The 13,763-nt window shown below is 31.1% G+C and overlaps 1 protein-coding gene across 1 annotated transcript in view; it reads right to left on the reverse strand.

The window, feature by feature from the left end:
- The window catches only part of LOC128224088 (uncharacterized), a 90,737-nt gene that overhangs the window by 56,825 nt on the left and 20,149 nt on the right, over window positions 1-13,763 (reverse strand). Inside the window, exon 6 of the mRNA XM_052933743.1 lies at window positions 5,925-5,951. Coding sequence (XP_052789703.1) covers window positions 5,925-5,951 — 27 coding nt within the window. The remainder of the gene's footprint in view (window positions 1-5,924; window positions 5,952-13,763) is intronic.

The following is a 13,763-nucleotide window of genomic DNA, read 5'->3' on the forward strand; positions in this document are numbered from 1 at the left end:
ACAACGATGCATAACAGTCGTCAAAAAGAACTAAGATAAAGTGGACGTGATAACGTATGTTACATTTTATTGTAACCATGCATTTCATAGGTTGATAATTTACAATCATGACATTATGCAGTAAAGTTTTGTCGCGCGGATACAGTTTTATATTTTAAACACGATGATTATTGATCCCAAAATAAGAAAATGTAAATGAGTTGAGTAGACATTGTAACGTACATTACGTACATGACATAGTCAACTGCTCAAACTTGCAAATTTATTATAATTATAGGTTTGCTAGCACGCAATTAACTGACCAATCACAAACCTACATAACACGATACGCATATACTTCATATGATTTTCTTTTCTTATAATACAATCGTTGTACTAGTTTGGTAACTTATTTTTATTAGAAAGTGACAATTTTATGCTTTTTCATGAGCAAATTCCGTTTTATACCGGTACATGTACACAGGAGATTGTTATTGCTGCGATGTAATCATTTGTTTTATTAACATGTATCTGAATTACGAAATATAGTACGTGTCTGTGTTTTTTTTTGCCTTTTTTGGCAGCCATGTTGGCAAACATCTTGTTTTAGCAAATTGCTCAAAGATGCCAGTGTTTCATCACCCGGATTCGTTAACTTCAAGATTTAACCTACCCCAAAATGCAAAAATATTGTGTATATACGCGATTGCACGGTTAAGTTGAATATTGGCTTATATCTGCCGGACTATACTTACGTTTATTGAAAATAAAACGCTAATCAGGATAAGTTTGATAGATATCCCTCTGGGTACGAGCTTTGTTTTAATTTTATAAAGTATGTTTTGGGAAGTGTGTTATAGAGAAATTTAGATAATGTTTTTCTGGATTTTATATTTGTTATATTTAGCTCGAACCGTGATATCTATAGACTGAATATTGAAGTTAATTTAGTGTGATGTTATTTTGGCTAATTGTTGATATCTTAAATAATCAAATCATCAAATGAGTAAAATTTCTCTACACTGAATTCAAATATGTGTTTAAGGTATAATATTCCCTTTTCATGCCAAATTTTAAAATAAATAGTTTTATTATTGCATTTACTTTTGAGTTGTTGTTTATGATGAATATTCTGATATCAGTTTGTTCTTGATTTTGTTAAACTATGATGTAAGAATTAAAGACGTAATGAATAAATTCATTATGACCACAAATTCCATTTATATGATTGTTATCCAGTCTCAATTCAATTAAACAGTTCCTTCCTTTTTATTTTTTATATTGTCAAAAACTGTTTTCCATTCACCTTTATTATTTTTATCAATAAATCGTTTGATCCAGCCTGCTTTATAGCATGTAGAACTTTTTTAAGCGGAAGTTTCAATCGACCATTTTTCCGGGGATAATATAGAATATCTCGCTTTTTTATCAGAATCGTTATCCCATATGAAAGTAAAATACAAATTAGGATTTCGTCTATTAGTTGACCTGGATGATTGAGTAAATCAGTGACCGGAAAACCCAATTTTAGAAGTGCTAACAATTGAATTACAAAGACCTTTCCAAGCAAGGTTAAATTTATCTGTTGCCATTTTCTAATACATTTTTTTGAATTCCTGTATTATCGGTATAATATTGTTCGTTGCAAAGGATGAATTATCATTTTAAAATTCCTAGAGTTTTTGCTGATCTGGAGGTGTATGAGAATCGACTTTTAACTAAAATGTCTTTTCTTTTCTTTGAAGCTGCCACTTATAGTACTATTATTTTCGTGTATTTGATGTTTTAGCCTGATGTAACAGCATTCTCCTGGAGAGAATATGTTGCTTTTTTATATTATAATTTATTTTATTGATAACAATGAAATATGTTGGCGAATAGCGTTTGTTTTATTTGTGTGTTTTAACTGACCTTTTTGAGAAGCAATGTGAATGTACCTCTGATCGAATCCATAAAACCTTTTATACACATAGACAAATCTAACCCCTGGAAAACATTGTTTTTTTTATGAGGCCAGTTTCATATATAAAAGGCTAATTATTTTAAAATCTTAGATGATCGAAGAGCATTGTTAGCATTAATTGATATAAATGTTTCAACCAAATGTTCATGACACTTGTTTGATCAAGTTTGTATGGCTCCAAGTTATCTTGGTCAAATTGGATAATACTTCAGGTCCTCTGACACCAAATAGCTACCAAAGGACACACCAGGGCAATTCAAAGACATCAGCAACATTACCCTGGCTACATATTCATGTAGATATGATTTTGTTGTTGTTGTTGTTTTTTCAAATAATATACTGTAAAACGCTACGAAAATCCAGTTTTCGTATGATATTGTTTTACTTTTGCCGTTGTTTGACCATAGCATTCCATCCTAGTGATTTCTTTAAAAGAAATAGTTACTGTGTCTACCGTTAACACTTAAAATGTATTTATTTAACTTATAACCAACTTTAAACAAGACATCTGACCATTTTGTGTTGTTTTCTGATTAATGGAGTAATTCGACCCCTTTATGATATCCATACAAATAAAATGAGTTCAGTGTTCACTCATTTGTTTGTTTCATTTTATTGTTTAACGACTACACTCGTTGAAATATAAATGTGTTTGGGGATCTATTTAAGGTAATGGCTAAAGATAACTTCCGTTTTTGCTTTTTTGAATTGTGGTAGTGATCTTAGAAATCTGATCCTTTTGATCCTTTGTAAGTCCAACTGCAAGTGTAAGTGCAATACTAGACACAATTTTTAAGGAAAAAACGGTGTGAAAAGCTGGTTCCTCTGAAAACAGTTCTTCCGAGTCTTGCAACCTTGGGTCCCTTACTATATGCTAATTATATGTACACTTATGGCCGATACAAGGTCATAAATATAATTTTTAATGGTAATAACAATACACGGCGGGGAATCCACGTGGCAAGTGGTTGGTTTCAGTGCAAGATGGCGTCACCAAAACGCTAGAATAGAGCCAAAAATCAAGGTCATACATATAATTCTAATAGTTTCTTGAATTTTAAAGATAGCCTATCATATGCCCACCTACCTAGTGTGTATTAGCATTAACATGGTTCCCTTGAAACTTTAACCGTTTTTGAGAACACTTCTGCAATGTGTCCAACATGTACGCAATCCGACTGGTAGGTTTAAGGCACATTTATCATTTTGGCTGGGATATAAAGAAAAATGAGGTTAAAGTTCGGGAAAACCGTATACAACACTTAAGTTTTGTTTAAATATAAGATGTACATGCATTTGTGAACGAATATTTTAATGATTTTAAAATAAATGAGAACGAAAAGAAAATGGTTGGTTGCAGCTCAGATTGTTAAAGAGATAGGTTGCAGTTCAGTCTATAGGTTGCCATCTGGACTGCAAACTCTTTGACTTATTCTTAGTCTGTTCAGCCAAATATGTACGTCCTCATTTAATTGAACCAGTTGATATTGCAAAGTAACAATGAATTCTATTAAAAGTTTATCTCCACATTTGCCAATTTCCCGAGTTTTAGCAGTTAAGTCAAATGATGGAAAATCTAAATACAGTTGTATACATGTTAAATGTTGATATTATTTGCATTATGGCGAACAACAGATTTTACATTGAAATATTTTCTATACCTGCGCATCCATGGCATGCATTTGCATTCTAGGGAAGTCATGGTATTGAATTGAATTAAATAATGCTCTGTATCATTACGATAGGCAGTGTAAAATATTTTGTTAATGAAAACAATTTATTTTGTCACAAGGACCAGTGAAGATTGACGTATTGAAGTTATAAAATTATTGTAATGTATTCTTTCTCCGTAAGAACGCTGACATGTGATGTATGTGGATAACTATATATTGCCAATATTATAACATTCTCATTTCAGGCCCGAAAAAAATTATAATAGTTTCGTCATCAAAATATTACACTCATAAAGTAAGAGTCACTTATTGAAAAAAAACTGTCTTGTAATGCTGCTTTTACAACATACACACTGGATCAATGGCGGTCTTGTTTTTTTTGTTTTTTGTTTTTTTTTCATCTAGCAATGAACAAATATTTTTGTTTTAATTTTGACTGATTACACTCAACCCATTTGGACGGCAAATAACCATCTTATCAATAGGCGCATGCCCGTGTTATTCGTTGTATTTCCAATATGTCCGATCTCAGTATGGTACATTCACAATAAGACAATATTTGTTATTAATATTGTCGGAATAAGACTGATATTCTACACACCAGCTATCTTGTTAGCTTATGTAACGGCGCTGTGGCCGTCGCCAGTGCGTATTTGAAAATATAATAAAGTCTTCAATGATGTTTTAATGATTACAAACGTAGCATACCGAATTTTTGTGTTTTACAAAATGTCTTCTTTCAATCATAAAGTAACTTGATGTCTATAGGATACAATAGCGCCATCCATTTTTGCAAACATTTACTAAAACTTTGAAAGTATTGATTGACGTTCACCAATTTCGGTTACTTTCGGCAAACATTCAACCTCTTAATGTTTATCCTTATATTTCATTCATGATTGGTTTTAATATCATCATTTCAGGTCCTCGTATCATGGTCCAATCAAGCCTGAAGCGTGTGCCGTTTGTGGGCAAAAAGGTGCATCAAAGTCACTAATTAGGTTGCATCTTGTATCGCACAAAGAAAAACGTTTTAAGTGCAGCGATTGTTGAATTAATTTCGTAAGAAAGCGAATTTAGCTAATCATCGCGGCCAGCATGACATGTTTAACAAATACACTAGCCAATGTTGACGTGCCTACCGGTACTCCTCCGGACTTGCGCGCTACCGAAAAACATGCAAGGCATAGATTGGTCTCTCATAATAGTATGATATATTCTGAAATTGTATGGCATTGTTTTCTTTAACAGTTCGTTGTTTAAACGTTTGAAATCATTTGATGTTACATGTAATTGATTTCAACAGACAATTCGAAGAAAAGTATTTTTGATAAAACAAACAAATGTAAAATTAATTTGGGCAATATATGCTATACTGTTTCCATACTGAAGACTATCAGCGATTTGCTATTGTGTTTGATATCTTTTATATTTTTTATCTGTTCGTGTGTCTGTCTTGATTTTTGGCAATCAAACTACAAACATTTTTACATGCTATCATCTTATATCAGAATACAAATCATTATTGGTGGTAACCTTATAAATTTGTAAGCAGAAAAATCCAAAGTATAAACAAAGCAGTCCCATTTGATTTTCAATGATTTTATGATTTTAAATGCTGTTTTAACTATGTAAAATGAAAATGGCATAGTAAAATATCAGTTAAGTTTTATGTGAACGTATATATTTGGCTTGGACACTAAGAATAATTCAAAGTAATTGCAGTCCAGATGGCAACCTATATATGGAACTGCAACCCCTATCTTTTTAAAAATCGGAGCTGCAACCTATCATTTTCTTTTCGTTCTCAAATCTTGAAAATTCATTAAAATATTCGTTTACAAATGCATGCACCTCTTATATTTAAACAAAACGTTAGTGTTTTATGCGGTTTTCCCGAACCTTTACCTCATTTTCCGCTAAATCCGAGCCAACATGTTAAAAGAGCCTGTAACCTACCAGTCGGATTTCGTGCATGTTGGACACATTGCAGAAATGTTCTCAAAACGGTTAAAGTATCAAGGGAAATATGGATATGCTAATACACATTAGGAAGGTGGGCATATGATAGGCTATGTTTAAAATTCAAGAAACTATTAGGATTATATGTATGACCTTGATTTTTGGCTCGATTTGAGCGTTTTGGTGACGCCATCTCTCACTGAAACCAACCATTTCGTCACGTGGATTCCCCGACGTGATAATACTTCGTAGTCCGTGAGATTTAATTGCATCTATAGACTAATACAGTTTATCAATATTTTAAGGCATACTTGAGAAAATCGACTATATCACCATCGATTGCTTACCTTCGTCCAAATAAATCCTCCTCATCACTGAAAAACAGAAATAAAAGTGTATTGATAAAAAAATCCAAAGAACATCCAATTTAAATAACCATCAAATTATGGATTAGTTCATGCTTTACGACTCTTTTACGCTCATTAGGCTGCCAAGAATGAGAATAAGTTTTATAAAAAGTATCTAATCACACGGTCAAGTTTATTATAACGCATTTTGTTGATCAAATCATCTTGTTCTTGACTGGTATTTAAAGTGCAATCTAGAAGTATGTCAAAAACATCTTCATATACGTCAATTAATCAACCGTTTTAGCATAATGTTATAACTTACCAGGGATGCCATTTTAACTCTATCGTGTGTTATTTTGCATTAGGTCATACGTCATAACTAAAGTTAGCATAAGTAGCTTATAAAGTCATGATAATAACGACTGCCAATCGTTATATTATTACGTAATTAATCATACGATTTATATGCTATCATTTATTTAAACCTGTCATAATGATTTTGTTAACGGCCAATTTTGTCATATTTTTTATGTCAAATTAGTGAACAGGGAATGTCAATAAAGTTCAAGGAGACTTGAAATAATAATACGATATGTGAACGTATCACACCAAAAACTAAATGATTATCATATGGTTGGATGCATTATTAATGGAGTTTTTGGATTGAAAATGCATTAGAATTATTTGAAGACGTATACATTGAAAAAAGGTAAAAGCGTAATTGTATTCGCATGTTTCAAATTAATCTACCCATAAAGGTCCTAAATGCTCTGTACAAATAACTGGAAATTAAAAGAAGAGTTTGTTACGACCAAATCACCTCTCCTTAAGCTATAAAAGTCTCAATAAGAATTTGGTAATATGGGTTTATTAATAAAATAACGCTTTTTTCAAAATATCCCGAAGAAGACCTCTTTAGTCAGTATGTTTAATACATTCCAATAATGTAATTGGCTTTTCAAAAATACTCCAACATACAGCAGACACAAATATTTATATATTTATATTAAACAAACTGTTTATGTGTTTTTTTGTTAATGATATGAAAAATGAAATTTCACATTTATCTATTTGTTTAACATATGTTATATACGCAATGAAAAATATACCAGTGTTTCAGAGTGTCAAAAATAACCTTTTAAATTTTAGAATGAATTGCGGATTCAAAGGCAGACAAAACGTTAAAACAATAAATTAACATACCTACTTGTTTAGATCTAAAATTGTTTATCAATTATAATGGAATTTAATACATTTGATATAACATTAACAAATTTGCAATAAGACATGTAATATTAATGTGCAATACATAGTTGTAGTGGGGTTAATTATTATTATTAGTAGAAGTATTATTTTCTTGTTAAGAATATAATTCGTCTATGATACCGAGTCAAATAAAATACGATCTTACATTAATATAAGCCAATGTTTTGTATCTTGTATGCTTATTTTCCGAGATGTATAGTATTCTAATTTATTTTCTTAATAACCCCCTTTTTGAAAAAGCCGTTATTCACGCAGCTACCCGTGGGACACCCCTCACGCAAAATTATAGCTGGTGCGTTGCTGTCAGTTTTTTTTCTCTTTCCTGTTTGATTAGAAAAAGTTCTCTGATATTATTTTTTATAATTTCTTATTCGCTCTTTTAGTGCTAATATTTTATGAGAAGTTATCAGTGAATCTTTATATGTGCATCTTTGTTCCAAAAAATAACGAAAACAGGTTGTTCTAAGCGGGGCATCAATACATATTCAAATTACTACGCCGTCAATCATTACATGAACATTTGAAAAGGTCGAAGGTGTTGGCAAAACAATTTCGGATACTCATTGCATATAAAATATTTTTCTTAGTTTTATAGCGTGTGTCCAAATATGTATTCATCTCACTGTCAGAGATCAGTCTGTTTCGCTTGAAGACATGTCGTTTTCCAGGTAATGATGAGGACCACGCTCGTTTTTTGACACATTTTGAGATGTGGGTTGGGTAGAAAAAAATATCAGTTAATCTGTAAATAGCTATGTAAATTTTCCAGGGGTTTGCATGACGTATTACAACGACAAACAGTTCAAAATACATTTGAACGATGATATAACATTATATTTAGGTTCGAACAGTTGTTTACGTCTGTAATTTTTGATGATATGAAAGCAATTGTTCGAACAGTCATCTTCAAGATCAAGAAAACATTTGAAAAACGGGATAACCATTTTTCTAATAACGGTAAGTTCTTAATTTCCAAACATATCTTTACTTAAAGATGCATTCTTGCTCCAAGATAAGACTTACCACAATTAATAATATTGTTTTAATATTCCAAAAATGATGAATACATGTCGAAAACAATGGTTCTTTTGAAGTATGTGTTTAATTTGAAATAAATGAGCATAAAACACGGTATTTTTACCTTATAGTATAGCATTTACGAATTACTTAATATTCGTGCGCTTTCTGCTATAAGTACACGGTTACAATTTTGGTAATAGTAATTAGTATTTTCCATAAATGCATTACATTGTATTTAGTAAGTAGTTTAAGGATTTATTGATTTTGAATAAGAGTGTCAAATTAAATTTATGTCACATTTTGTTATTTTTTTATTTTTTTTGCCAACATGTTCTGGTTGAAGTGAAGCGTTCTGTTCTGATCAAGGGGGAATTCCTACAATATTATTGAAAAATAGTCCTGAAAGATGATATTTTTGTAGTTGTTCTTTCACTAATAAAATCCATATTTCATTGCAAAGCATGAAAGAAAAAACATATCAGGTGATATAAGGGATCCAAAATTTATATTGTTTCAAATAAACATCTGCATATTTTCCCGTATGTCCTTATTTACTGAGATAAATTAGGCAGGATTCTAAAACTACACATTATATACATATACTTATCAAAAGATACTGGTTTCTTAAATTAAAATCATGTTTACATCCGCTTAAAACCAAGATTGTTGGTATTGTTGAACTAAACTTTAGTTTCCCAGCCAGGGTGGTTACATAACATAACATAATATGTTTTTGGAATCTTAAGTGAGGGAAACGTTCAGCTATTCTGAAGAAATACCCTACTGATCTGCAAGCAACAAATTTACTTCAAAAATCTGCTGCACAAGGTCTACTAATGAAAATTAGAAGTTTTAAGGTTTTTTTTTGAAAACGTAGCAGAAGTTCTGCCCCACCTTAATAATTTAAGTAAACCTTTCAGTTAAGAAGCATCTCAGTCGCTTACATCTTCTATCAAATACACCTATGACAGGATGATACGAAATTGCAGAATGTGTCCTCAGTAAAAAATGTGTCTAGCTCGTGAAGTGGATGGGTGGTTAAACATTTAAGAGTTGATACCGTCTGACAATAAAATTCAAGTATGGAATCACTGTGTAGAATATTCTCAGTTATTTGCGTAAAAGGTTTCTAGGAAACATTCAAAAATCATGGCGTCAATTATACGCAGGTAATTGAAGAGTTCTCATAACTTGATTTGTAAAAAAAATACAGACGTCATTAGGAGAGAATGCTTGCATATGACATGGCAAATGGTCTAAATATGATACTGAATCTGAATTTTGTCAATTAAAAAGTTCATTAGTAAGCCCGTACTGTCATATTCAGATTCAGTACGATATTCAAGTACTCTTATGTTTAGTTTCACTGTCACAAACTTAATCCTTATATTGTATGTTAGAAATGTGTTTCCAAATGAAAATATACTATTCACCAGAAGACTTTATTTTTTGTGATTCAAAAAAGCTTCAATTCATTTGCGGTCGGGGGGGGGGGATTCTTTCCCGAAACCTACCACAAAGGGCATTGTCCCCTTGATTCTGACTGGAAAGGACCCCCAGGTCCCCGCCGATCTAAGGATATGCCCAGCAACTTGAATTCATTTATACACCCCTTAGACCTTTTAAAACAAGGCGTATTATCTGTTTGAGATGTTTAAATGCAAATAAAATGGAAATAGGGGCATACCTGACATTAGGACATTATAAAATTAAAATAAAGACTGCTGCACAATTATGGATCTAATATACATAATAATTACACTTTTATAATGTTTGTCCTGATTTTTGTGTTCAAAACCAATACTCGTCAGTTTATAATACGAGAAAGATAAGTGACCAACGAATAGAGGAATTCCGATATTTTGATTTATTTTTAATTAATTTATAAACATAATAATTTCAATACAGAACTTGGTGAACATTTATATTGCAGTAATAAAAACTGCTTACGTTATTTCAAAGGTCTTGCATTATATGTTACTCCAAGAAAAAGTGGAACATATTTTATTAAGAAGGTATGTTTCTGTTTATAAGCTTAAGATGAAATTCCCGTATACATGTATCAGTTGTTATTAAGTATTTTTTTTTCAAGACTAAAACCTTATTTACAAAGTTATTTCAACCAAAAATAAGCATTGTTTTCTAAAGGGGTTCCACAGTTCTTGTTTTGTGAATGCACACAACGTTTATTTTTCATGTTTTGTTACCACCGGAAATCCTTTGCTCATGCTTAGACTAGGTGTCTCTTTTAACTGTTTCATTGAAATAGATAGAGTTTAAAAAGAATACGGATACATCAGGTCATTATTAACTCTTCTTGGTCAGGTGTGCTTAAAACAGTGTTTCTTTCATTTTGTCCTGAATGGCCAATTATTTCCCTTTATGTACGCATTTACAAAAAATGCAAGGAAAAAGACTGTGTTTACAGACAAATCTGTGACTCACATGGCGCCGACATGTCCATAAGCGGTCATTTTGAGTGAATGTTTATGTTATAGCGTTATGTCATATGTAAAATACATCCGGATACTTTTTTGCGGTAAGTGATTTCAAGGTATGTAAGACCAATTTCAAACTCAATGCTTAATACTATGAGTCTGAATGTTTCTTCGTAATATGCATTCTCTTCTTACATGATGGTTACAAGTTTGTCCCGTACGATTGAAAAATAAAATACAATGTTGTTAATATGAAATGATCGTTTTTAAGTGATCTTATCGCTTCAATAATTGCTATTGTTTAAAACAAGCGTACCAGGATTTGTTATCCTATCATATAAAGAAAAGTCGTTGTAAGTTTTATGTTAATGATATATAAACTGTTGCAAAGTCTTAAATATCCATAGTAAATAGTTATCATATATCTTTTAACATTTTTTATTTCATTGTATTTAATTATATTTTATCAATGTTAAAAATATAATGAGGAAAATCACTTGTAAAACCTTTTTCATTTCTGAAACATAGAAATAATTTTACATTGATATAGGAATTCCAATATTTTGGTTTATTTGTTATTTATTTATAAACAAAACAATTTCAATGCAGAACTTAGTAAACATTTATGACATAAGAACATTCATAGAATGTTCGACATTGAAATGTAATGTTTTTGTTAAAAAATGTTGGTATTCAGAAAAAAGAAAAAGAAAGAGAGAAGAACGGGTATTCTCTGTTTGAATCTTTATGGAAAAATATGGTTCGTTTTTCATGCTAACTATGTTACGTACAGTTTGAATGCGTTTGTGCGTTAGGAAAGTGTGGAATTTATGTTATTTCAAACAACGTATGAAATATTTAATGAGTAGTATTCTGCAGGTAAAACTGATATATTAACTGCTTACGTTATGTCAAAGGTCTTGTATTATATGATTCCCGAAGAAAAAGTGGAAAATATATTTTAAATTGCAAGAACACTTGTCGCATTAGCTAATGTTGGACATTTTGCATTTGAGGAAATATTCGTCTGTAGGTGTGATTCCGTTGATTAGCATAAGGTGGAATGCCCATACACATGTATCAGTGTTGTTGAGTTAATTTCTTTTAAGACAAAATGTTTTTGTCCACTTTTGTTCGAGCTTTAATTCCAATTAGTTATAGTATTGGAAGTGTGTTATAGGAAAATTGAGATGTTATTATAAAAATTGTGTTCACAATTTTCAATTATATATACTTTCGGCATTAGCAGATCAACTGAAAAGTAAGAAAAAGAGTAATTTACATCTGAATAAATCCATAAAGAAACCACTTCTGAATTGGAAAATTAAGCGGAGTGTGGTTTTAGGACTCGTATATTTTGTAAAGGAAATGTTCTGTACAAAGGTTGATCTATAAACTAATATTAAAACAGAATTATTAAAAGCATACATATTGTTCGAATTTTAGATTAATTATAGATACGTTGTTAGTGATGTGAGGGAATCAACAAGATTACATATGTTTCAAATATAAAATAGGTTAGTCAGTATGTTTTATCCAATCATATAAAGTCATTGTCTTTCCTAACATATCCCACGTTATCATGTACTCAGTATATTACTTTGCTTATCAATAAAAGGGATCAACGTTCAAAATCATATACTTGTTTTATAATAAATTCAATTTACAGGATCGAGGCATGTTATAGGCTCTAAACCTTTCTTCTAAATTATGTCCTGATAATCTTGTTTTGTGCATACTTGTTTATTTCATATGTATTTTTACCACAGGAAATCCCTTACTTATACTAAGGCTTGGTGTCTCTTTTAAATGTTACACTGAATTAAATATTGTTTAAACAAAGTAACGTGTTGACTTTGATAACGTTTTTAGGGCACGGGTTGTCTCTACCTTTAACCCAAATGACTGTTCAACTACTCTGTTGCAAAAAACTACTGAATTGTTGTCGTTTTTTAATCTACGTTTAATGTAATACAGTATAGAACTAATTATCGTTCCCAGTGCATAACATGAGTGATTCCTGGATAGGATATGTCAGATAAATGATATACAATCAAGTTAAGTTTATATTTTTTGTTTCAAAATAGTCGAATTGTCGTCTGCTTTGAGTTATGTGTCGTTGTAGGCTACCTTTCGGGTACTTTAATGACATGTATGTTTCAAATAGTATGTTCGCATATATCTATGTATATGAAAAAGTTCGATAGATACCCGAGCTGTTTCTTTTTCCCAGGTAAATGCATGTGTTTCACTACGTGAGTATCAGCCATCGCGTTTTCGGCAAGATCATTGAGCACAAAAGTCTGCTTAACTGTACGAAGTTAAAGAATATTCTATGGCGAATACATGTATGTTAATTAATACTTTATTTTTATTGTTTAGCTTTTTCTCAATGTTTATTTGCCAAAAAAGTTAAATATTACGCCAAACAATATATATTATTTTTTTAATTGATGTATTAATGTAATAAAGTTATGTGTGGTAAATTAAGGGTTTCTAAATAAGAAGTTAGAAAATTAAGGCATATTTTTTAGCGAACTTTTCTAAATTAACTAACTTGCAACTAGCTAGCTTTTAAAATTATTACTTAATATACAAATACTGTTTAGAAAAACAATCAAATCAAGGTATAAAATTGAAACAAGTAAAAACACTACGGGACAAGGATGTCTTAACCATTATTGCGGTTTAATTAATAACCATGATAATTTTGTTGTTGAAAAGTGTTGTTCTACCTAATTTAATCTGAATACACTAAACATCTGAAACATAGGTTGCTAAGAAAATGGTTGCTTAGAAAATCATTGGCTGCTTAGGTAATCAGTGGCTGCTCAGCAAGTAAATGGATGTATTGATGAAAGTAGTTAATGTCCACTACATGATACTACATTTCCAAGTAGCAAGGGTCTGGACCTTGCGGTTTTAAAGAAGATTTAAAAAAATATATGAGTATGAAGAAAACTTTTAACCGGACCGTGGCTAGTTTTGATCCAAGGGCCATTATTTGAGCACTTTTAGTAAAAGGTCAGTTCTTGAGGCTACAAACCAGATTTGAATGGTCTTGGTCATGCCTTGTTCAGAATTTAGCTATATTATTCAAGAAAAGTAAACT

This window comes from Mya arenaria, chromosome 17 (assembly GCF_026914265.1).
Source record: "Mya arenaria isolate MELC-2E11 chromosome 17, ASM2691426v1".
NCBI lineage: Eukaryota > Metazoa > Mollusca > Bivalvia > Myida > Myidae > Mya > Mya arenaria.